At 40.9% G+C, this 23,459-nt stretch overlaps 1 protein-coding gene across 19 annotated transcripts in view; it reads left to right on the top strand.

Moving 5' to 3' along the window:
• The window catches only part of PTPRK (protein tyrosine phosphatase receptor type K), a 328,240-nt gene that overhangs the window by 157,298 nt on the left and 147,483 nt on the right, over positions 1 to 23,459 (top strand). For all 19 annotated transcript variants that reach the window (XM_083731041.1, XM_083731039.1, XM_083731036.1 and 16 more), the window contains exons 4-6: positions 6,487 to 6,568; positions 9,178 to 9,293; positions 21,188 to 21,362. In XM_083731041.1, coding sequence (XP_083587167.1) covers positions 6,487 to 6,568; positions 9,178 to 9,293; positions 21,188 to 21,362 — 373 coding nt within the window. The remainder of the gene's footprint in view (positions 1 to 6,486; positions 6,569 to 9,177; positions 9,294 to 21,187; positions 21,363 to 23,459) is intronic.

Genomic DNA, 23,459 nt, shown 5'->3' with positions numbered 1-23,459 from the left:
TTTCTGCTCATCTTAATGATGTAGAGCCTAGCAGGAGAAAATAAATCCTCAACCAAAAAGAAAGACCTGTCACGTGAGAGAACAAAGTATTTGCACATGTGTAGAATTAAATGTATATTTTAAGATAAGGTGGGAGAAGCCCAGGGGTCAGTATTATGGAGGAAACGAGCAATGACATATTGCGTTCTGACAAGATACAGGCTCTTTTCCACAGCCCACTCCACAGTCAACCACCCTATTCCAAGCCTTTCACACATCATGGTCACCTGTAATTTCCTTTGTACAGTGGTTTCTCGGGTTACATACGCTTCAGGTTACAGACTCCGCTAACCCAGAAATAATACCTCGGGTTAAGAACTTTGCTTCAGGATGAGAACAGAAATCGTGCAGCGGTGGTGCGGCAGCAGCGGGAGGCCCCATTAGGTAAAGTGGTGTTTCAGGTTAAAAACAGTTTCAGGTTAAGAACAGACCTCCGGAACGAATTAAGTACTTAACCCGAGGTACCACTGTATGTTGATTACTAGTCCTATACTTATTTTTGAAACTTAAAAATATGTGAGCATCCAGTCACCACAATGCCTTCACAGTCATCTTTGGCTTACTTGCCCTCTAAATCTATTTCTTTCTTCTGATCCTAATGGAATTCCATTGCAATAGCCCTTGGTGAAAATACATTTTCCAAGGTGCATTAGGTCTTTGGGTCTTGCTGCAGTGCTCTACAGTGTTCCAGGGGCCAAGAGTAATGAGAGGCCCTTCCTTCCATCTCTGTGCAGCTGTAGTACTACCATTGCGGCTGCTGACCCAGGGGGATTAGTTTGGTTTAAAGTGAACATGTGATAATTTAGGGGGTTCTAATGATCATTTCTTTGAGAGATCCCTATGAGCCCCCAAAGCTTGTATCCTGGGTAGAGCGAGTTTTGTCAGCATGAAAATTTTCCCAACTCTCAACTTTCTGAAGTTGTGTGGGGCTCTGCAAAGCAAGAGATTCAGTCTATGGGGGCCATGATAGAGGTGTATAAGATTATGCGTGATGTGGCGAAAACAATATTTTCCCCTCTCTCATAACACTAAAACCAACATCCGATGAAGCTGAATTCTGGAATATACAGGGCAGAGAAAATTAATTCTTTGCATAGGATGCCTCTGAATACTAGTTGCTAGAGGATACTACTGCACTCATCGTCTGCTTGTGAGCTTCCCATAGGCAGCTAGTTGGCCACAGTGAGAAGAGCAGGGGTGCTCTCTTATACTTTTAAGATCCACCCTAGAGCTGATCAACAATGAATGAAGCATTGTGTCAATGGTTTGTTCATTATATTACATTCTCATTTTAAATAATTATGATAAAAATGCACTCTGCCTTGATGCTGATGGCTTCTTAAAGGCTTAACAATTATACAGAAATGCTGCAAATGATCTCATGTTCTCAGAAGATGGCATACGTGAGAAGATAAAAGACAATGTACTGGGAAGGGAAATGCCAGGCAGCCAAGAACCTCAGATTTTGAGAACTTCAAAGGAACTTGGTAGGGATACTATAGGGATACGGCTAGACTTCCCCAAACCACACATAAATGAGACCTTGCCTCTGTTATTAATGTTGGTGTCATCTCTCCATGGTTCTCCCACTTCTAGACTGAACAAAAATAGAAGAAGAGAGGTAATGAGTGTCCTCTTCTAGAGCCTCTCCTTTGGGAGGTTTTCTCTCACCTATTCAGCTTTTGACTCTTTGGTTGGAGCCAAAGAAACATGGCAAAAACAGGCTTAACTTAGAACATTTTCTGAAGTCTGGACTTAGCCTTTTTGACTCTTTGAATTATCCCCATTCCTCACTTCTGAATTTAGCCTCATTTCTGCTTTGGAGGGAAAAAAGAATTTCTGAACATATAAGACATAGAACAATTCTGGAACATAGAGCAAATCACTCTATTGATTTGTCTCAATTCAGTTCATTGGAAGTTGTCGGCTCTTTCACATTTTTTAACTCAAAGTAAATTTGATAACAATTTCCAAGCCCTTTTCGTTTTTAAAATTACTTTCCAACATTTTTATACTTTTAGGTGCTCATTAGCGTTTTAAAACATTTTATGTCCTGTTAGATTTGAACTTCATTTCAGTGAATGCCCCCCTTGTTTAAAAAAGTTCTGAAATCCATTTTAGCTAATTTATATTGCCTTGGCTTTCATGTCTAAGGGCCCCATTTAACTTTCTTTTTTAAGTGTCTAGAAAATTTAGCAATGCTTCAAATTGGTTTCAAAAATGCAAGTAGTGTGCAGGAGGGGAATTAAATGGAGGAGGGGTTATTTATTGCGTTTCAGCAGTTGGGATCAAGTTGAGTACAGGAGGATATGAGAGGAGGTCATATCATTTAACCAAGTGCTAAATGCTAGTGGTTCAATTAGCCATTTTGCTTGCCACTTTGGCGATGCCTGCTTTGTCAAGTGCCTGTCCTTTTATCTCAAGTTTTGAGTTTCTCATCTCACTGCTGCCAATGCAATCATGGCGGCTTTCCCATATACTCAGTGTAAAGCTGTAATTTACTATAATCATTATATCCATTCTACTTGCAGTAAAAATTATTAGCTCGGGTTACCACCAAGCAAACTCTTGAATTTTGCATTCTTAAATAAAATGTTAACGCATTCCAGTAAAATTCTGTGTTCATGATGGTGGTTTTGTCTCTAGTTAGACCAGACTTCTCTTCTTACATTCGATTGACTGGAACTGGGGATTGATTTGTTTGTTGAACAAAGAAATTCTAAATGAAAGGATGTAAGCCTTCTGTGAGGATTTCTTTGGTGGGGTGATATTAAGTAGTATATAGAGATGGATTATAATAAACACAAAACGTTGGATTGTGACACTCTAAGCTTTATATGCTCTAGAATGTTTTTAATTGCTTAAATGATTCTGTGTGAAACCTTACAAACAAACAAACAAACAAACAAACAAACAAACAAACAAAGACATATTCAGGTATTCTGATCTAGAATTAAATTAATTCTACATTAGCACACAAACACAGAAGCTCCTCCCCATTCTTGTAGAACAAGCAGCTTTCTCTAAACATGGTTCTTGAACATTTTAGAATCCTAGAAAATCTGTGTTTTTAATCCCACCTCATAAATTCATTATCTACCTCATGAAGGGTGATGGGATGGCAAAGGTAGTATGTTTCTCTCTTCTCCTAGCCCCATTTGTATATTATGTTAATGCCTAAATAGAACACATGAAGATGCAAGAAACAAGCTGCAAATGACACTCCTAGACGCATATTGATTATGCACTTTTATAATACACAATTTATAAAGGTTCTGGGAAGCATGTGGTGTCTCTTCCATTGTTTATGTTTCGGCAGAGAAACTTGGTGATTGGAAGTTAATCAGTGAATATATCCTGTTATTGAGAGATGCTAACACAGTCTCTGTGTATATAGAATATACCCCATCTCTCATCTCTTTTCCACATTGGCCACTGAACAGATATGATTATGAAAGTCAGCCCAAGGTTGGGTATATATGAATCTAGGGTCATTTAATTTTGCATTTTTTTTTACTGCCAATTACCAATTAGAAGCTAAAAATGTTCACTGCTCATGGTGTCATGGTAAACTTGTTGATTATTATTTTTAAAGCAGCAAAAGATTAATTTTTATAATGTAAAAGTAGTTGATACTATTTATTTTTGCTATTGGACTTGACAAAAGATCAATAACTTGCTTATTAAGTTTCATTTATTTGTTTTCTGACTATATATCACCACAATAATCCCATGATGAAATGCGAACTTTCACTGTAGCTGTTTTCTTTAGTAAGTGCTGGACCCACAGATAGCTGAGTCGGTAGAGCATGAGACTCTTATTCTTAGGGTTCAAGCCCAACGTTTGGGCAAAAGATCTCCCCTACGTTGCATGGGGTTAGACTCAAGGTCCCTTCCAACTCTACAATTATATGATTCTATGTGAGGCCTGCCTTTCCAGGAATGAAAGAATTTCCCATTTTTCCCATTGATGAAAGGTGCTTAACAAAAAAAGTTTTTTAAAATAAATAAATAAATTCTTGAAAATGATTATTTTAAAAAAACTCTTCCCAAAAAAGTTCCTTTAAAAGAATCAAGTCCTTAAAAAAAAAATTCCCTAAAAAAGTCTTTAAAATAATCCTTCCTAAAATTGTCCAGTATCACCTTAGAGACCAACTAAATTTGTTATGGTATGAGCTTTGGTGTGCATGCACGCTTCTTGAGATACCTGATTATGAATGTTTTGGACTGTTGGTAGATCTCTGTCCTCTATAAAACTGTTATATTCCCTATTAAAACTATATACATATCATACTTTTAAAGCACACACTCCAAGAATTTTGGGAGCTGTAGCTTACCCCAAAAGAGCTATAACTCCCAGCACCCTTAACAAACTACAGCTCCCTGGGTGCTGCTCTTTCTAGGTGCTTTAAATGTATGGTGTGCACTCAGCCTAAGTCTAGACTCCACTTTCTTGAGCCTTTTGTCAATTTTTTTTTTGGGGGGGGGGGGAGTGGAGAAGGTTCCCTCACTCCAGTTTCCCACCAAATATTAGAATGCATATTTTTTTCTTCTTAATTTTAGAACAGTTTCCTCCAGTGATGGATGCTGTGGGGTTTGTGTTTCCGCATTAATATTGCACTGACCACTCTGTAGGCATGGGTGTTTGAACAAGCTGGGCTCTCCCCTTCTTGCAAAGCATCTGCAAGCAAGCAAGGGGGCATGGCTAGCGTTGTTCCAGGGCTTAATTGCATTAAACAGGCTGATCTGCCAGATAAATCTGTGCTCGCATCCCCGGTGCGCGTATTGGTAAAAAAGCTGATCAACTATGGTGTTCCCTGCCCCCCAAAAGCCCTTCCTACGCATCTGGGGGCCCCCCAGTGAGTGGGGGAGCTGTGTGGCTTTGCCGGCGGCCTCCCCTTTCCTTGCACGCCCGTCACATGTGCCCCATCAACCATATTGTTGGCGGGTGTGCAGCTTCCTTCCCAAACCTCCACAGGAGGACAGCGATCCCTGCAGAGGCTTGGGAAAATCTCGACAACTCTGGGAAACGGGGGGGGGGGGGCACGGAGGGATCTTTGCACCACGTCGCCAGATATGCTTAAGACGGCCCTGTGGGGGAGGAGTTCTGGTTTCACCTCAGGTTTAACTGTTATGGGTTCCCCAAAGATTTCTAGGAACTATGGTTTTTTAAGGTGCTGAGAGGTATTATGAGACCTCTATTCCCTTCACAGAGATACAACTCTCAGAGTGGCTTAGCAATCAAGTCCTCTTTCCAGGGGACTCTGGGAATTTTAGCTCTGTGAGTGGAATGGGGGGAACTCAGTGTCAGTTCCCCCTCTCATAATTGTCAGCATGGAGGCCCTAATGTGGATCACCCTCCTGCAGTTTGTATTGAGGGGAAATGTTGCATTTAATTAAACTGGCCTTTTTTGCATGAAGGTTGTGTGAGTATCAAGACCACAGTGAAATGGTGGGTGAGTAAGGGTTAAAAGAAGCCTTCACTGGCAATTAGAAAAGAAAAAAGCAACACCCCTATGCCCAAAGGCAGAACTACACAGTTAAGATGATATGCTGTTCTATTTTGTTTTGTTTTTGGCGCGCGCACACAAACACATACACACACACACACACACACACACACAGAGTGAGTTTTTTTTCTGGCTGCTTTAGAAAACAATATAAAAATACAATCAAATCCTGCTGCAAATGCACGCTAATATCATGTTAATGCTACAGAAAATAAAGTCAAGCAAGAAATCAGTGTATATGTTTGGTCCTCACAGAGAGAGACTGAGAGCTCATGATTTGGGCTGAAACTGAATACTCCCTGAATTCTAGTACTTGATGCTTCTCTCTGCATCATCCTTGGAGTCTTGCAGTGCTCAGAGTTCAGGTGGGCATGGAGATAGCTCTATCCATTTATTGCGGAGGATTACACCATTTCTGCTGCTGTTATTGACACGGATTTCGGCTAGGCATCAGAGGAGCTATGATACCAGTGCCTTTATTATTCCTTCCATCACATTTTTTATCTCTTGCTTGGCAGAAACAGAGAACGAAGATAGGTACAGGCATATTAATCTTATACTTTCAGTTTCACTGTGTATGTGGTATTCAGCTGAATTGCTGAGGTAGAAAATGCAAGGGGCCTTGTCACCTAGGCAGTATGTGAAAAATCTGCCCTCTTTTTACTGGAAAATATTTGCTTCATTTTAAAATGGTATATTTGTTCTAAAGATTTTGCATATTGCAGGCCAGAATGAGAGGGCAAGGGCACTGAAGTAGCCTTAATTAATAGCTGACCTTTGTGTAAATCAAGAATGGTGAAAATGATTAAATCCAGGAGTGAAACCTAGCAGCAAGTTCAGCTGTAATGAAAAAGTGTTGTCTTATATCTGCACCCTGCACTGATGGGAATTCTGTAGCAGTGACGGTTGTAAACATTTTTTTCTTTCTCTTTGACAGGTAATATTTGAGGCCGAAGTCTCAGATGGAAGAAATGGCTACATTGCCATTGATGACATCCAGGTTCTGAGTTACCCTTGTGGTAAGTAATGATTAAGAGTCACATTTTTCTCTGTCTTTTTCAAGACAGGCTCAATATAGTCTGACTGCTTTTTCCATCATCCAGCCATTGGTGTCCTCCCTCCACCCTCCTCCTCTAGTTTTTCCTCTTACAAATTGTTAAAAAGTGGGGAAATGACACCTTTGAAGCAGTGAATTAATCTTGTTTTCTTGTTAATTTAAATACCTTAATTTAATGTTTCTCGACATTCACAGACGTGTAGCTTATAGTTAAATGTAGATGTATAAGATTTCTATTAGTTGGGATTCCAGCTAATGAGGGAACATAACAACAGAAGTGGCTTGCTGGGTGGGGAGGAGCCACTCGACTAGCTTCCCAGTAGGTGGATTTCACTGGAGGAAGAGGGGAGAGGTAGCAGAGAGACTGGTGTAGTGTAAATGCACCAGCAGGAGGATTTAGCACTGCTTGTGCATTTGCCCAACACTGACCACCCTGACCAGTGGCGTAGCGTGGGGGGTGCAGGGGGGCCGTCCGCACCGGGCGCAACATCTGGGGGGCGCACTTGCACCAGTGGAAGAGACGTGTGCTAAAATCCACGGGTTAGGGGGCGCAAATTGCTTGCCTTGCCCCGGGTGCTGACAACCCACGCTACGCCACTGGCCCTGACGCCTTGCTTCCTCCACATTCCCTTCTGGTGGGCAACAGCAACCACCTGCTGGGAATCTGGCACAATGGCTCTGTTCCACCCAGTCAGCTATTTCTGGGAAACAGCATTAGAATCAAGCTTCTATAAATCCTATCTGTAAAATACCTATGTGCTTCTTCATGATCCTGTGAGATTTAGCTCAACTTATTATCAATATAATAATAACACTTTTAAGTGTTGTAGCAACCAATGTTGAGCAAATGGCTTTTAAAGTGTGCAGAGCCCTATCAAAACTAACAGCAAAATCATGCCTGAAGATGATTCGGAGACCCTTTAGGCCAAAAAGCAGTACATAAATAATCTATATTGATCTATGTGGCGTAGCTGCATTGGTAAAGCTTGAGACTCTTAATCTCACATCCCCCATTGGGCAAAGGTTTCCTGCACTGCAGGGAGTTGGCCTAGATGTCCCTTGTGGTCCCTTCCAACTCTACAATTTTATGATTCTCTGATTAGTATGGATGTGCTTTCTTGGACCAAACCACCTTAACGATTGTTGCCACATCCTGCAGCAGCCAAAGCTTCCGAGAGGTTATCAAGGACAGAATGGTATAAATTTTATTGCAGTAATTGATTGCTAAGTGTGCAAAAACTTGAAATGATGATCACTTGGTTTGAATCCAATGAAATAGCTGTCTTTATATCCATTGAGGGTTCTGAAAAGTCATATTGGGCCTACTGTCACAACTGAACCTCTGGGTCCAGGATGAACTACAAGCTTGAGAGAAGAAGAGGCTAGAATCACCTTCCATGTGTATTCTATTTCCAACAAGTCTCCTACAATTTGCTAGGCTCCCTCAAGGCTCCTGCAACAGAGAAAAATGAAATAAATTGAGGTTTTTCATGTCACATTTTGGAAAGTTGTCACCCAACAGAATTTTGTAATACAGCATTTCATAGAGTAAAATGAGACAAGAAAGCACTCTTGAGACTTCAGACTCTGAAAAGATAAACAGTTATCCATGGCTGCTTCCCTGAAACTTACATGCAAAGATAGTAACACCTAACTATCATAGTTTGGTTTCCTGTGTCATCAAAGCCAGCTCCATGAGTTGATGCTTCCATCACCAGCTGCTTCCATTTGCAAATTTTATCCGCTCGGATAGCCATAGGTTCAATGCAACAGCAGCAGCTCTCCAGTATAGGATTGTAGGGTAGTAAACATGGCCCTTGATCCTAATTAACATGAGCCTTCCCTCACACCCCACACAGCCATAGCATTATTGAATTTTGTTTGGTTAATTGCAGGCGTAATAGACTGGGCCAGTCTATTGAATTGCTAAGCCTAGACACTTGATGTGTGGCCTGTTACCAGGTAATTTAGAAGAGTAATGCGTGTGCAAACTATGTAGCATATTTCTATCTCGACTGCCACCGCTGCCTTTTTCAACCCTAATATTTCACAAGGATGGTTTTGTCACTGAGCTTTCCTTGAGGCAGGACAGTTAGTATGAGAAGCTTTGTCAGTGGGTCAAATGTTGCTGTATTTAGTGGTGCAGGTGATATTTACTGACAGGGATGTCTACGTGGCACTAGATCACACTATATGGAGTTAATTAAATCTGATTGTTTGTATTGTTAATGCAGTGGTTTCTCATTGCAGTGGTTTTATGTATAATGCAATGGAAGTTCACTCCAGTGTTTTTAGGCTTTTTTTTGTTTCACATCCTTTTACGCTTTGGCTTATTACAAATTGCTTTTAATTCATGTCTGACAAGCTTCGGCAGAGTTTGTGTGGTGCAGGAAGAAAGATCAAGGCTGTTTTGTTCTCTCTCCTTGAGTTGAAACAATTATTTTCTTTCATGTAAAAAATTAGTTTTAACCAAAGGCTGCAGTAATGTGTATCTTTGGGGAGAAGTAAACGGGCTTTTTTTGTCTGAACATATTTTTGGTAACATTTTTTTCTCTCTCCACCTACACACAGATAAATCTCCTCACTTCTTGAGGCTTGGGGATGTGGAGGTCAATGCAGGCCAGAATGCTACATTTCAGTGCATTGCTACAGGGAGGGATGCAGTGAATAACAAGTTATGGCTCCAGGTAAGGCTGATTCAATGGGGCCCATTTGTGGGCATACATCTTGCAAAAACAAAAAATGCAAGTTCTACTTTTTCTGGTTTATACAGGATAAGTCACATAACTGAAAAATGCTTTCCAATATATATATATATATATATATATATATATATATATGCTTTATTTTTAATTTTCATTTATTTCATATCAAAAGATGGTTGTACTTATACAACTGCAATGCTTTTGAGTCCCCCACTTTTATGAACAAAATCTGACTCACATGAGTTGAAGATGCAGTTGTAGCTGTCAGCTTACAGATTTGAAAATAAGGGACCAGCAGCTTTGAAAATAAGGGATCAGCAGCCAAAATAAGGGATTTTAGTTAACCAACAGCCAAACAAAGCCTCAAACGGTGGTTTCCACAGCACAGCAACCCGGTAAAGGGATGCAGAGGGGGAAATCACCACATTAAAGATGCTGCACTGGTTGGAGGGTATGCTAAGCAGCACATCAGGGCTGCCGTTGTCCTGGCGTGAGGAGTTCCATCGGCCCTTCCCTGCCCGAGAGAGAGGGAGGGAGGGAGAGAGACTTGCGCCCACGCCGCCCGCGAGCCCGGCATGAGGCGGTTGCGGCGCTGTGGTGGCCGCTGAAGCGCTGCTCTTCTGCATCCCTCCCCATCCCCTCCTCTTCTTCCTCCCTTGGGCCGCCTCCTCAGCTGCCGCCTCCGGCTTCCCCTGGCAGCGCGGCGGAAGTCTCACAAGAGAGGGGCTGCCTGCCCGCCCACCGCCACCCATCTCCTCATGACGCGCCCCTAAGGGGGAAAAGGGAGAGACAGAGATGCAGCAGCTCGTGCGCGCGCTCTCTCTTGAGGCGGAGGACCCCAAGCCGCTGCTTCCCTCCGGAGCCGGGCGAGCATGAAACCCAGGAAATTTAAGGGACATCATCAGTCCGGGACAGCAGCGGGAAACGGCGCTGGGATAAGGGAGTTTCCCGTCAAATAAGGGACGGTTTTTATTTCATCAAATATCTCTCTATTCATGGGCTCTGTGTTATGTGATAGCTCAGTTATAGCCCTTTCTTATAATCAAGGTATTATGTGAAATTGCTACTACACTGCAGTGAATATTCTCTGCGGTAGAATGCTCTCTACACATTTACTTTATTTAGGCACCATAGCCACCATAAAATTGTCAGCAATATGTTTTAGACTTTAAAAAATGGGGAAAATGCAGTCCTGGGGAGCAATGTGCTAAATTTGGAATTCCTTTTTAGTGAGGTAAGGAAAAATTGTATGGTACTTGCGGATAAGCGGGGCATATGTATCTGTGATTTTGAAATACTATTTGTTTGAAGTTGATAGCAAATTATACCTTGATTTTAAACAGAACGTTAAACTACATCGATGTGATGCAACTGAATTATAGAATTCCAGATTTTAGAACAGGATGAAGTACAATCACAAAAGTCATGCGGGATCAGGCCAAGGGTCCATCCAATCCAGTATCCTATTTTTATATATGTCTATGGAAAGCACATATGCAGAACTGGAGCTCAGCACCACTGTCCTCACTTCTGATTTCTACCAGCTGATATTCATAGGCATATTGCCTTTAACAGTGGAGGTGTAACATAGCCATTGATGGCCTTATCCTCCATGACGTTTGTTACTAATGAGTAAAATAAAATGAGATGACAGATAATGGTACTGCTCATGCCTTCTGCTTCAATGTGATAACTGTAAACATTCAATTTCAGTGACTTAAGCATAGTTTTATTTGACTTTACATGACCAGTTTAGTAATTGCAGGCTGTATCACTAGGGACTAAGAGTTTCCATTAAATGGGGAACACTAATAAAACAACACTTAGATAAGCACAAAAAAATCATTATAAAGAAGCAGAGTATTAGGAGTGCCAAAGTGAACACACATTAAAAGAACCTGTATAATTGTCATAGCTAAGGTGCTAACAATGGCAGTGTGCAAGTACTTATGTTAACCACTCTGTGCAACCTAGATAAATGTTGATCTAATGTGGTTAAAAAGAGCCAACTGGAAAGTTTCCATACTGTGCAGTCCTCCATATCAGATTGATGTCTGATTATTTCATTTTTATTCTCTAGGGTAGATTGTTTAACAAACAGACAAAAGCTGTTTTAGCAAACATATGTTTTGTTTTGTCTAAATTACATAATTAGATTTCCTCTCCTTTTTGTTAAAAACAATAAACACGTTTATTTCATTAAAAATTCAACCCACCAAGATAGTTTACAAGATAATGAAGCACAAAAATTTCCAACCCCCCCCCCAAACACCAAGAAGTAATGTGATAGAATTTGCTCACTAACCTTGTGTGGTCACTGGGGTACACAGCCAAAAGGCGTGTCATCATTCGGGGGCATGGCCAGTGGGTGGGATACTGTACCACTTCTCACATGTTGTAAGCTGTGAAGGAATCCATGTGCATAATCCTAGTAAAGGGTGTGCTTCTAGGGGAGACAAATTTAATCTGCAAAAGTTTGAATAAACAGATGGGGATGTTCAGTACAGTTCTTTGGAGAGGTTTGGTTATAAAAGACTTTGCTGGTCAATGAAACTATCTACCAATTGAAGTTTTGAGGCTCCATGAGAGAAGGAGTGGCCTAAGCAGCTCACCTCACCAAGTTGGGGGGGGGTGACCTCAACATAGCTCTCTCTATATAGTTGAATATGAGTAGAGAGACTACCACAGAAGGGGACCTGAGCCAGATGGCTTATCCAAAAAGAGCCACAGGCATAAAGAACAATACTCCAATTCTTAAACCAACAGGGATTCACACAGTACTTAGTGATTTTAATACCTAGCTTGCAACCCATTGCAGATCCGTTTAAAAGTTGTTGTTAATGTTTATTTTGAAACCCAGGTTGATGTCTCACCTCTTTATTGTAGGATTCTGACGGCAAGTAAATATTCCTGAAAGTGCTTCTTCACATAGGATGATAAATAGATGGAAACTTTGAAATATTTTAACTACAAATCATGTTGAAAAGCAAATCTGCCTATTATATATGAAAGTAACCTATTCAGAATTATAGAGGGCAAGTTCACAGTTGGCTGCAAGGTTCTATGAAAATTATTACTTTGCAACTAGCTTTCATTGCCTCAAGTAATAGGATCAAATAATTCATGAGCTCATCTGTGATAGTATTTTCTCAACAGGTGATCAGTCAGTTATATGATGTAGTAGTGCTATCTTGGATGTGGCAGTGGGTCTCTGAACCTACTGTGGATGTGATCTTTTCCCAAAAGGCCCACTCCCAGAGGTTTTCAACCTTTTGAATCCACAGCTACCTTGACCAACTAGATTCTTTCTGTGGCATCCCTGTGGGGCTCAGGAGCCCAGTTATGTCACCCCTTGCCTGCCTACAAATGTTTAAAACTTGGGCTGCCTGATCCTGTGTTCTACTGTGTGGGAAGATTTAAAGTCTAAGCACACATACTAGCATGTTCTACTGAACTTAGTTGGAAGATACGTACTACTGAGTTAAACAGCAAAGCTTTTTGGAACACATTAATTTCATGTCCAAAACAAGATCAGGTAATTCAGAACACTAAAATCCTCTGTGTGCGCGCACACACAAGTCTTTTGGGGGTCAGATAGAAGATTCCAAAAACACACCGTGTTTTTGGTTAGCTCAGTTTAAATATCTGAGCAATAGGTTTCAGAACCAAGCTGCTTCATTCTATTTTCCAATTTGGGAATGGTAGTAAATGTGGTAAGCTGTCTCACAACGTTTGAGATCTCTTGTCCATGGCCAGCATAAGACGACACCTATGTGGCCCCCATCAATAAAGCCCTTTCCTTGGAGCATCTGCTAAACCATATGCCCTGGCTCTAGGTTCAGTAGTTGATAACGGAACCACTAATGAGCCTATCCATCATTGTTGAGCCTTGGCACCAACACATCATTTGGCTTGAGCAAAGAGGTTTAACCTGCTTTTGCAGTTCCGTTGTGTGTGTGTGTGTGTGTGTGTGTGTGTTGCCACACAGATCTTGGTGCTACCTTTGACTTTGGTGGATCTGAAATGAGGAGCGTTATCACCCATGGTTAAAATGTGGGGTTTTTTAAAGCATGACTGGTAATCCTGTCAGTAATCAGTCAGTAATGGCTTTAGGTGCTGGCTAAATGCCTCCTTAGTTGGCAAGCCAAAGCTGGAAGAGGGTGCCATGGTTTCACCCTTTGAGAGGCTCATCAGCATTAATGCAGCATGATGCCTTTCTTCTCCCAGCCACAGGAAAATGTCATTCCTAGTGGAGTTGTAGATAATTAAAGCAACTGGCTGAAAATAGCAATTGAAGGATAGAAAAAGAGAACGACGAATTTGAGTTCAGTTTGTTGCAACTACAACTCATGGCTTTTCTCTGATATTAGGGAATATTGTCTACATTTAGATGTTTCTGTTTTCTGTTCTGGACATCATGAGGATTAGGGTACTTCTGTTGTGGAGGATATTGCCTTTCCCCACCATGTAAGCCACAGTATCTTTATAAAAAGCAGTGTCTTCAAGGTGATGGTGCATTCATGGTTGCAAATGCTGTTTGGAATGTAGCTGGCTGCCATCTTGGGCATCTGTTGTATATTTAGAGTTTGACTGATTGGTGTGGCACAACTTCAACCCTTTTTGCATGATCATAGCAACAGGCCTAACTTTCAGATGTTCCTGCCATTTGTTTAACCTATTTATTCAAGATTGTGGATTCTCAGCAACTTTGGAAGCTGAGTGTTCCCCTATCTTTTGTCTGCCTTTAAAAGTGGGTGGCTGAAAGGAACAAGAAATGTATTGTTTCTTTCTCCCTCTCCCTGGCCTACCATACTTATATGTTGCAGAGAGTCAACAGCAAGGGGATGTCTGTGAATGGCGTGCTCGGAGTTGCCATGTTTGGGATCCTCGGATTACACATTGCCAAGGCTGCTGGGGTGGGGTGGGGAGAGATAATAAATCATGAGAACAAACGAAAGGAGCAATTACATTGGGGCAAGAGCATATTAGTAATTATAGAATTATTTTATAAGCATTTGGAAGATAAGCAGAGTAGAACAATTTGGCATATTCAACCCATAAAGGATTCCAGGGGCGCCGACTTATAAAAAATATTGGGGGGGTGGGGGCCCATACCGACTTATAAAAAATATTGGGGGGCCCAAGACCTCCAAACCGCTGCTGCTGGGGGAACGAAAGGGGCGAGCCCCGGGCTGCCCCGACCTTAAGTGAACCTGTGAGGGCCCGCCCTTTGCGGCAGCCGATTGGCTGCCGCCGTGGGCAGTGAATATTAATGAGCTAGGGGGAATCCCCGCTTCTCGCGGGGCTGACGCCAGCCCCACGAGATGGTTGATGGGTCGAGAGCCCGCAACCCCACCCCCTCTCTAGATCGGGAGTGGCTTTGTTTTAACTCATTACTGGATGTATTTTAAAAGGTAACTATCGTCAAACAAGGAAAATAAAAAATACCAACATAATTTTGTGATTTTACAAAGCATAATATAACTAATAATTTTCTTATATTATTGGGGGGGCGGAGCCCCCCAAACGAATTTTTGAAGGGGCTCGGGCCCCCTCAGACCCCATGGAGTCGGCGCCTATGAAGGATTCACAGAATTGGGAAAACTTGCTCAGTGCTAGCAAGCAGGCAGGCAGGCAGGCAGGCAGGCAGACAAACAGTCAAACAGTCAAACAAACAAACAAACAAACAAACAAACAAAAACAAACATGCTTTTAAAAAAGAAGTAGCCTGGTGCAAGTATTTCAGCTAGCCAGATGGAACGATCCCCCCTCTACTTCTCCCGCTGTCCTGGGGGTTCTCCTGACCCCCTCCCTTGAGCCAATTTCAAGGTATACAGGGGGAGGAGAAAGGGTAGGCTCCATGGCACAAGCGGAACTCCTTGCACAGGGCTTTGCCGACAGGGCTGGTTGGGTGAATCCCCTCAAGTATTTTTCAGACTAGTTTAGATGGGATACATCAAATTTAAACAAAAAATGGGGGGAAAGGGTAGCTAGATTAGATGGCTTCAGATGTGACCCTAAGCATGAATGTTTGTACCTCTCCAATGCTATATGCTCCTTTTACTTCCTGGCAATTGATAGATCACTGTAGTCTTGTATAACTGTCTTTCATCCCCATGCATTAAGATTTATAAGTGAGAACCTACTCAGATTCTGAATGCCCATAAATCAGCCTGCCTGTGTGATATATGAGAGCTAGCAGTTTGCCAGTGCCCAACCCTAGAAGATTTGGAAGTCAAATACATCTTTGTTTGAGATGGACTTCTTTTTTTTTTTTTTTGGCCAAGGATTTGTGCATGATAGATGAATATGAGTAATAAAAACTATTGATCTTTGCTTTGGAAGAGTGGAATATCCACACACTCACACCCCAAATTCAGTCTTTGGGCAACTTTGTTCATTACATGTTGAATCTATATACACAGATCTGTAATATAAAGAATGGCCGGTGATTTCCACCCATGTATTTTGCACTAGTCTAGGGCACTGGTCTTCAACAGGTGGGTTGGGACTCACCACTGGGTTATGACCTGATCCACGGCGAGTTGCAACAGCAGCACTGCTAACATACAAATGGAGAGCCAGTGTGGTGTAGTGGTTAAGAGCAGTGGACTTGTAATCTGGTGAACCAGGTTCGATTCCCTGCTCCTCCACATGCAGCTGCTGGGTGACCTTGGGCTAGTCACACTTCTCTGAAGTCTCTCAGCGTCACTCAGCCTCACTCAAGGTTGTGGGGGAGGAAGGGAAAGGAGAATGTTAGCCGCTTTGAAACTCCTCAGGGTAGTGATAAAGCGGGATATTAAATCCAAACTCCTCCTCCTCCTCCTCCTCCTCCTCCTCCTCATCTTCTTATTGGGTAATGGGGGGGGAGGGCAGTGGAGAATTAAGGAATGGGTTCCCAATGCAAGTTTGTATTAAAGGTGGATCCTGGGTCTGAAAAAGTTGAAGACTCCTGCTCTAGGAAACATGGAGTGGCTGTTGTTTCTCAGTAGATGTGCAAAGCATGAGACCAGCCTTCCTTGAGAAAACTTCCTATCTCTCTGTACCTATATCTTTAGGTGCCAGGCAAAAATGTTCCTGTTCAACTAGGCTGTCTGCTAATTAACATTCTATGCCCTTTTAAATGTTTTTGTGGGAGGCGCAGTATGGGTTTGTTTTGTTCATGTTCTTGTTTTTATTAGTGCTGTTTTGTGTTCTTATTTTGCATTTTTATGCTGTGAACTGCCCTGAGATCTTTGGATGAAGGGAGGTATAGAACTTAAATAAATGAATCAGGTGATAGATAGATAAATGGATGGACAGAGATATCTCCAAGGAGAGTAGTCTTTTGTGCCTGTAACTTGTTTACTTTCCCCTTTTAAAAAATTACTTGTGGAAATTACTTTCCTCAGGCTGGCAGCTCTGGAGTTTTGAATTCTTCCTGTCTCTTGCCTGCATTGGAGGCAACGCTGCTCACTAAGCCTGTTTTCTATAGCACTTTACTTAGGCCCTAAGTCGCTACCTTCTTAAATCAATCCTTACTGGATTCCCAGGTGTATTGCTGTTACACAACATTGCTTTTAAAGATTTCTTGCTTCACACCTCTTTACTTCCCCCCTTTACTATAAAGTTAATTCATAAAGATCTCCTTGCCTTTTCCTTTTCTTTCACGACCAGAGTCTTGTAAGCAATTTATGCCTCATCTTGTTCTGTCTCATTGCTGCCCTGCAACTGTGGTGACACATGATTCAGGGGGAATTGCTGCAGGTTCAGTCCCTCCAGACTCAATTCTGCAAATTAGCTAGTGCTTACAGTACATCCAGCATTACATCATTCTTCAGAAGATGTCTCTCTTTATTATAGCTCTTGTAGGAAAGTATCTTTCCAATGTTCTTTTTCTGTGCTCTTGATAGTGTTCCCATAAAAATAGCTTTCTTTTCTTTGATCACAGCAGTCTGGCTTTTTACATCCCTCCCCCCTTTGTATCCAGCATGCATACTCTGATCTCTAATAGTAGTGCTTGCAATGTTTTGACCATTGATTTCCTAGTACTTTACAAGTACAGTAGTTTGTTGAGTCTGTCATCATAACATATTGCTCCTGTGAAAGATAAGAGTTCTTTTTATATCAGTTGTTCCAAACAGAAACTGCAGTAGGTTAAGCCCAAGCTTAATAAAGTGTCCTTATGATTAACCTAGATGGAATCCAGACCTCAGATACATGCAGTCTGGTTTGCTTCAGGAGAAGCAAGAACTTGCCATGAGCCTTGATCTTGCACATCCCTCATCCCATGCCTTCTCTTTGTATACCACAGGAGATCAAGAACGTCCACTTTCAGTTTTAAGTTAAACACAGTTCCTTGTGGTGCCTGGTCCCAAGTAGCTGTGGTTTGTTTTTACTATAGTTATACTAAAGTATGATGCCATCCTGGTTCTTGACCTACCAGTTGAAAACTAGAGCCTTGGAACTTGTGCAGCTCACTCATATGCAACAGTGAGAATCATTTTCCATGTTTACTCTCAAGTAAGCCTCATTGTGTTCAGCTGGACTTACTTCAGCCTTTGAATATGGAGTTGAAAGCCCACATGTTTCTCTTCTGCTTTAATGACACTGCCAAAAGGGGATAGAATCTTGTATATTTTTAGGATTGCTTCAGTACATTTTAAGAAAAAACAGGTGGTAAGATGCTTTTGTTTCCTTTGTTAGTTATATATACATATACTGCATGGTATACATCCAGTTTATTTGAGTAAGCAGTATGAACATGTAACTTTTGACAGTGGGTGCAATCTTTGTTTAAATCTTCTTGACTTCAGTGGAATTCAGCCAGCCTAATTGCATACATATGATTGCAACCAAGGCATTAGGAGTCAGTTCATGTTTTCTCCATTGGCACTGAGACAGCTATTGAGGGATGTAAATTCTCATTTATCTATAAATGTGTATTGGCCATAGTACCACCTGCACCAACATGACTTTCCGTTCATGTTGGCTGAATTCCACTGAAGCCAGGAGTTGTATATAGTTTATTTTTATGTTTTTGTTAAAGCAGCAACAACAACACAAAAAACCTAATCTTTTAATTTAGAGTGCAGGCTTACAGTGCTGAAGATCCTTGTGTCCCGTTTGGAATAATTTATTGGTAATGAATCACCCATTCTGAGTGCATTGCCCTCAGCTTTTGAGGGAAAGGGGCAGGATGTAGATATGATTAATAATGTGAACAGTATTTTTGAATACCAGTACTTGAAAACTTGAGAACTTCAATAAAATATATATTTAAGTATTGGTTTTATAAAATAAAAGGCTTGAGGTTTCTCCAGGGAATGCTTTTCTGATAGGTCATGAAGCTTTCCTTTTTTGCCAGTGATATATAATTGAAGATGCATATTTCTCTAATATAAACTTTGTATATACATGTCACCTGCTTCTGCCTATTATACAGCAGAGAGAAATGTAAGAATGATTAGGTGTGATTTGCACTTGGTGGTCTTTCTCATATTAAAATAGTGCTTTAGAGACACTGCTATATAGTAGCACTGGACAAGCAGTCCTGCAACTTCAGTCTTTATACAATTTCATTTGAGGTTTTTCTTGGAACTCCAGTCTAAAATGTGTATGTTTGCATATGAAATCCCTCTTGTCACTCTACATTCCATCTTTTGAAGCCACTGTTGTCATTTATGTTTGAAGAGAGCCTTCCCTTCTCGGATAAATGTGATCATTTCCCCAGGCTCCTTAGTTTGCAGTTCCTTTTTCGTTTTACCTTATAACAGCAGCAGATGATAAGTTCCTCCTGGTTTGAATTTAATTCTGCCTCACTTAACTAGGTCCTCCATGGGACAATAGCTCAGAGTCACATAAGCATCACTCTGTAGCCTCAGTGGCTGTTATCTGAGTAGATTCTCTCTGGGGATGCCTAAATGCTACTACTGTTGGCCCTATTGCACTACTTCCTAGGGACTTTTATTGTCAGATTCTTCACTGATTACAAGGCTTCAGGACACATCACTGACCATGTATAATTTGTTGTGATTTCTTTCTTCTACCTTCTGCCAGCCTGCGGTTTTGGTTTACAAGCTGTGGCGGCTGTTGAGTCCCCATGAACCCTACTGACCACATTCACACAATTGCATCTTTGCCTATAAGGTGTGATATGAATGAGTTCATTGCCCATGTACGCAGCTTCTTCTAGGGGCACCTACATGCTGCAATGGAGAAATCTTCAGTTAAGCAAAGTTTAGAACCAGCCAGGATCTTAGAGCACGGTCTGGTTTAATGGCATTCTTGGCATTATTAGATGTTGCCTGGTTTAATTGCTTGTGCTGCAAAAGGAAGAAGCAAAGGTGCTCTGTGTGGGGGGCAAAAGGCTTGTTTATCTTGGCTTATTAAGCAAAGAGAAGATTGTCTGCAATGGGGCATTATGCATGGCAATTGCTTCCCTGCATTGTTTTATTTTTTGTAGACCATACAGTACATAACAATTCACAGAAAGTAGTCATGAGAACCTTCGTTCCCCCTCTCTTCTTCCTTTTGATATGATTAAATCATGAATGACACAAATTATTTTAAATTAAATTTTAATGTTTTGCTATTTCACGACTTGACTACAAACCTATGGCTGTCCAAAGTGCAGCTCCCACCAGCTTTATCCAGGTTGATGGGAATTACAGTCCAGCAGCATCTGAAGGGCTTCAGTTGCCCTGTCTCTGGTTTACCCTGTGCACAGCATACATTTGCATTGTTAAATGCCCAGGTACACATGTCAGGGAATCTTGACTGGATGAGGCTGTTTTGTAAAGTGTGGGAACTGTTCAGAGTTGTATATGCATAGTTCATTCATTTTGCACCTCTTTAAAAATGCTCAAATAGTCAAGTAGTCACAGATGCAGCACTGTATACCTATGATAATGGGTAATTTACAAATGTTGGCAAGCTAACAATGTCCAAAGGGCCACAGGTTCACCATTCCCATCCTAGAGGTTGTCTGCAGGGCTTTAAGGGGGCATTCTTTAATGCTTTATCAGAAATCTTGCACAGAAATGTTTGGTTCAATATCCAAATCTGGTTAGTATTGATTAAGTACAGGCCATTGGGAGAGGTAATATTTGCTTGTTTGCTTACTATATGATAGCATGTGTTTTGTCATACCAGACATGGGGAAGAGAGACAAGAGATTATTGTTTCTGGCTGCAGTTGGGGGGGAAAATGGAGTTCTCCATACTTTAGAAGTTGACAGTTCTTCAGAATTCTGCCATGGTTCTCTGCTTTCAAAATATATTGCAAGAAGGTTCAGTTTTCCAAGACTTGAAATATGAGCAACTTACCATGGGTTGAATCTATCAGTCTCATTGTGTGAGCAGAACAGCTTCTGCTCATGCAGTGGTATTTTTTCTCCCTCTCCTACCCATCCCCTGTGCCCTCAGCACCCTAAAGCTCTGGAGGGTTGGGAGAAACTAGAAAGCAGATTTTGAGCATTGGAGTGGGAGGGGAGGAGAATTCATCGCACAAGCAGAAGTTGTTCACTGGAGACAACCCCATGTGTTTATATTGTCGTGTATTTCCTTTTCTGATATACTTCACTTGTGGATCTTAAGCATCAGGATACCCAGTACAAAGCTGCCATCTATTTTTAACAACATTTCATGGTCTCTACTAACACGAAGCCATTCAGAGTAGTGGATGGGGTGCAGTGTTCAGAGTGCAAAGAGAATATTGGCCAAGCTGCCTATAGTACCTTTTCCTTCCTCACATAACGCCTCTCTCATAAAGATGGGCGCCTTGCTAAGGTTCCATATTCCCTTTCATTACTTGCCAAGTTGCTTGTTTTGTGATCCTACCAGTCAGATACTGTTTTAATCACCCAGTCTTTTTGTGCTGATTTCCTTTTGTTCCAGAGACGAAATGGAGAAGACATTCCTGTGGCCCTAACTAAAAACATAAATCACAGACGATTTGCTGCTACCTTTAAACTTCAGGAAGTGACAAAAACAGATCAGGATTTATATCGCTGTGTTACTCAGTCTGAGAGGGGATCTGGAGTCTCCAACTTTGCTCAGCTTATTGTTCGAGGTAATTTTTTTTCTTCCTGATTGCTGACATCAGATGTTTTAAAAATAACAATGTGTTTATCTTGATAATACCTTGAACTCAAGTGATATAGAGAGGAGAAGCCAATTGGATGTTGCTGGAATCCTCATGGAATAAAACAAATGTGGCTGATTTCTATTTGGAAAACCACAGATTATCTAAATGATATTTAATGACATAAATATGTTTAAATATTTATTCCATGGAGTTTGCTTTGTTTTTACACCAATAGAGATGAAAACCTGACTTAAATGTTCCCATTCATTATTATTTTTCTATAGCCTTACTGTACTTAATATTGTTATGTGTACAGAAATCTCTGAGTGGTGAGAGACATCATAGTTTCCAGCACTTATCCTAGGTTTGGTTCCCCTGGAATGAAGGGCACAGGACACTGTGGTGCTTTATCACAAATTGTGCAAAGAATATAGGACGTTTCTTTTTGTACTAAAGCTGTGCATGTGCACAATACATTCAAGGTCCATCCTTCTCACAAGGATTCTGAGAAATGTAGTTTATTCCTGACAAAGCTGCAATCTCCAAACTACAGTTTCCAGGATTCTTTGGGGAGGGTTGTGTGCTTTAAATAGGCTTCAACTGTATGGTGTGTATCTCAGTTCTAGATCAAAGTTAAGGAAATAAAATTTGTCTCCCATTGAGGAATGCTGACATTTTCAAAGTCATCATTTCATTTTTATTTCAAGTTCTTAAAGTATTTAAAGTTTTACAAATTACGTTTTGTACTATTTTATATACGCTGCTTAGAGGTTTTGTTTGATTAAGTGGTTTATAAATTTGGTCAAAACAAAATGAAAAATAAATATATTTTCAACAACTCATTGAGTTCTACCTAAGATATTAGATTTAGGTAGGCAGCTGTGTTGGTCTGATGCAGTTGAAATACATTTTTTAAAAAAATGTCCAGTAGCACCTTAGAGACCAACTCAGTTTGTTCTGGGTGTAAGCTTTTGTGTGCATGCACACTTCTTCAGATACACTGAAACATATGTCACCAGACCCTTATATATTCTTCTGTTTCAGTGTATCTGAAGAAGTGTACATGCACACAAAAGCTTACACCCAGAACAAACTGAGTTGGTCTCTAAGGTGCTACTGGACTATTTATTTATTTATTTATTTATTTATTTATTTATTTATTTAGACTAAGATCTTAGAGTTATCGGCTGCATCAGCTTAAAGCTTGAGTACATAGAGTTCCTTGCTTCCCGCTATATTTGAAAAGCAATATGCAGTAGTAATGCTTCCTTGTTTGTCTGGATAACCACCAAATAAACCTCGTTAGTCAAAAACATACCCTGGGGGATAAGCTACCCTGGTGTTAAAACTCTGCTGAAAATTAACTATAGTGACAGGTCCTATATCTCGATGGCACTTTAAAGCTGACATCCTGCTACATGGATACAAAAGATGGTAATTTTAAAGGAAATTTTTGGGCCACTGATACGAATTGCCTTTAATAAGAGCTGGCATAGTATTGCCCATTGTCAAAGATGACCCAGGGGTAAGAGTTTATTAGTGCATTTCTTCCTAAACCGAAAGTGACAGGGCATGCTTAAGGTCTTTTTGTTGCTGTTTGAAACAAATGAAAATTTCAGTGTGGAGTTCCCATGCTGAAGAGTATCGATCTACGTGTTCCCTCAGCCGCAGGAAGAAGAAAAAAGATACGATGAAATGCAATTTACTTTGTCATGTTCTGAGTATTGCTTCCATATCATTTTGAGTAATGAGAATATCTTCAGCTTGTAGAAGACAAACTTTGACAACACGGGTTATTAGTGAATGGAAGATGAATAACAGCAGCTGCTGATAAAATGTGTGTTAAAACTGGCCTTGTCTGATTGCCCGAGTACGTTAGATTGACTATATATTTAAGGTGTGCAGTTTAACAGTTACAACTGGCATGCCACTGTGGAGGATGAAAGCAGGCAGGGTAGAATTAAAAAATAAAAATATCTATTACTCTGTTGAGAGAAGCTTTGTGTTCATATTTTTTTGTCTTTATAACTTCAAAATTGGAAGTTTCATGTCTAGAAATATGACAGAGGAGCCTGCCATGTA

The sequence above is a fragment of the Podarcis gaigeae genome (assembly GCF_964106915.1).
Source record: "Podarcis gaigeae genome assembly, chromosome: 3".
In the NCBI taxonomy this organism is placed as follows: Eukaryota; Metazoa; Chordata; class Lepidosauria; order Squamata; family Lacertidae; genus Podarcis; species Podarcis gaigeae.
Note: the sequence above shows the minus strand (reverse complement) of the source record. Positions and strands in the feature narration are given on the sequence as shown.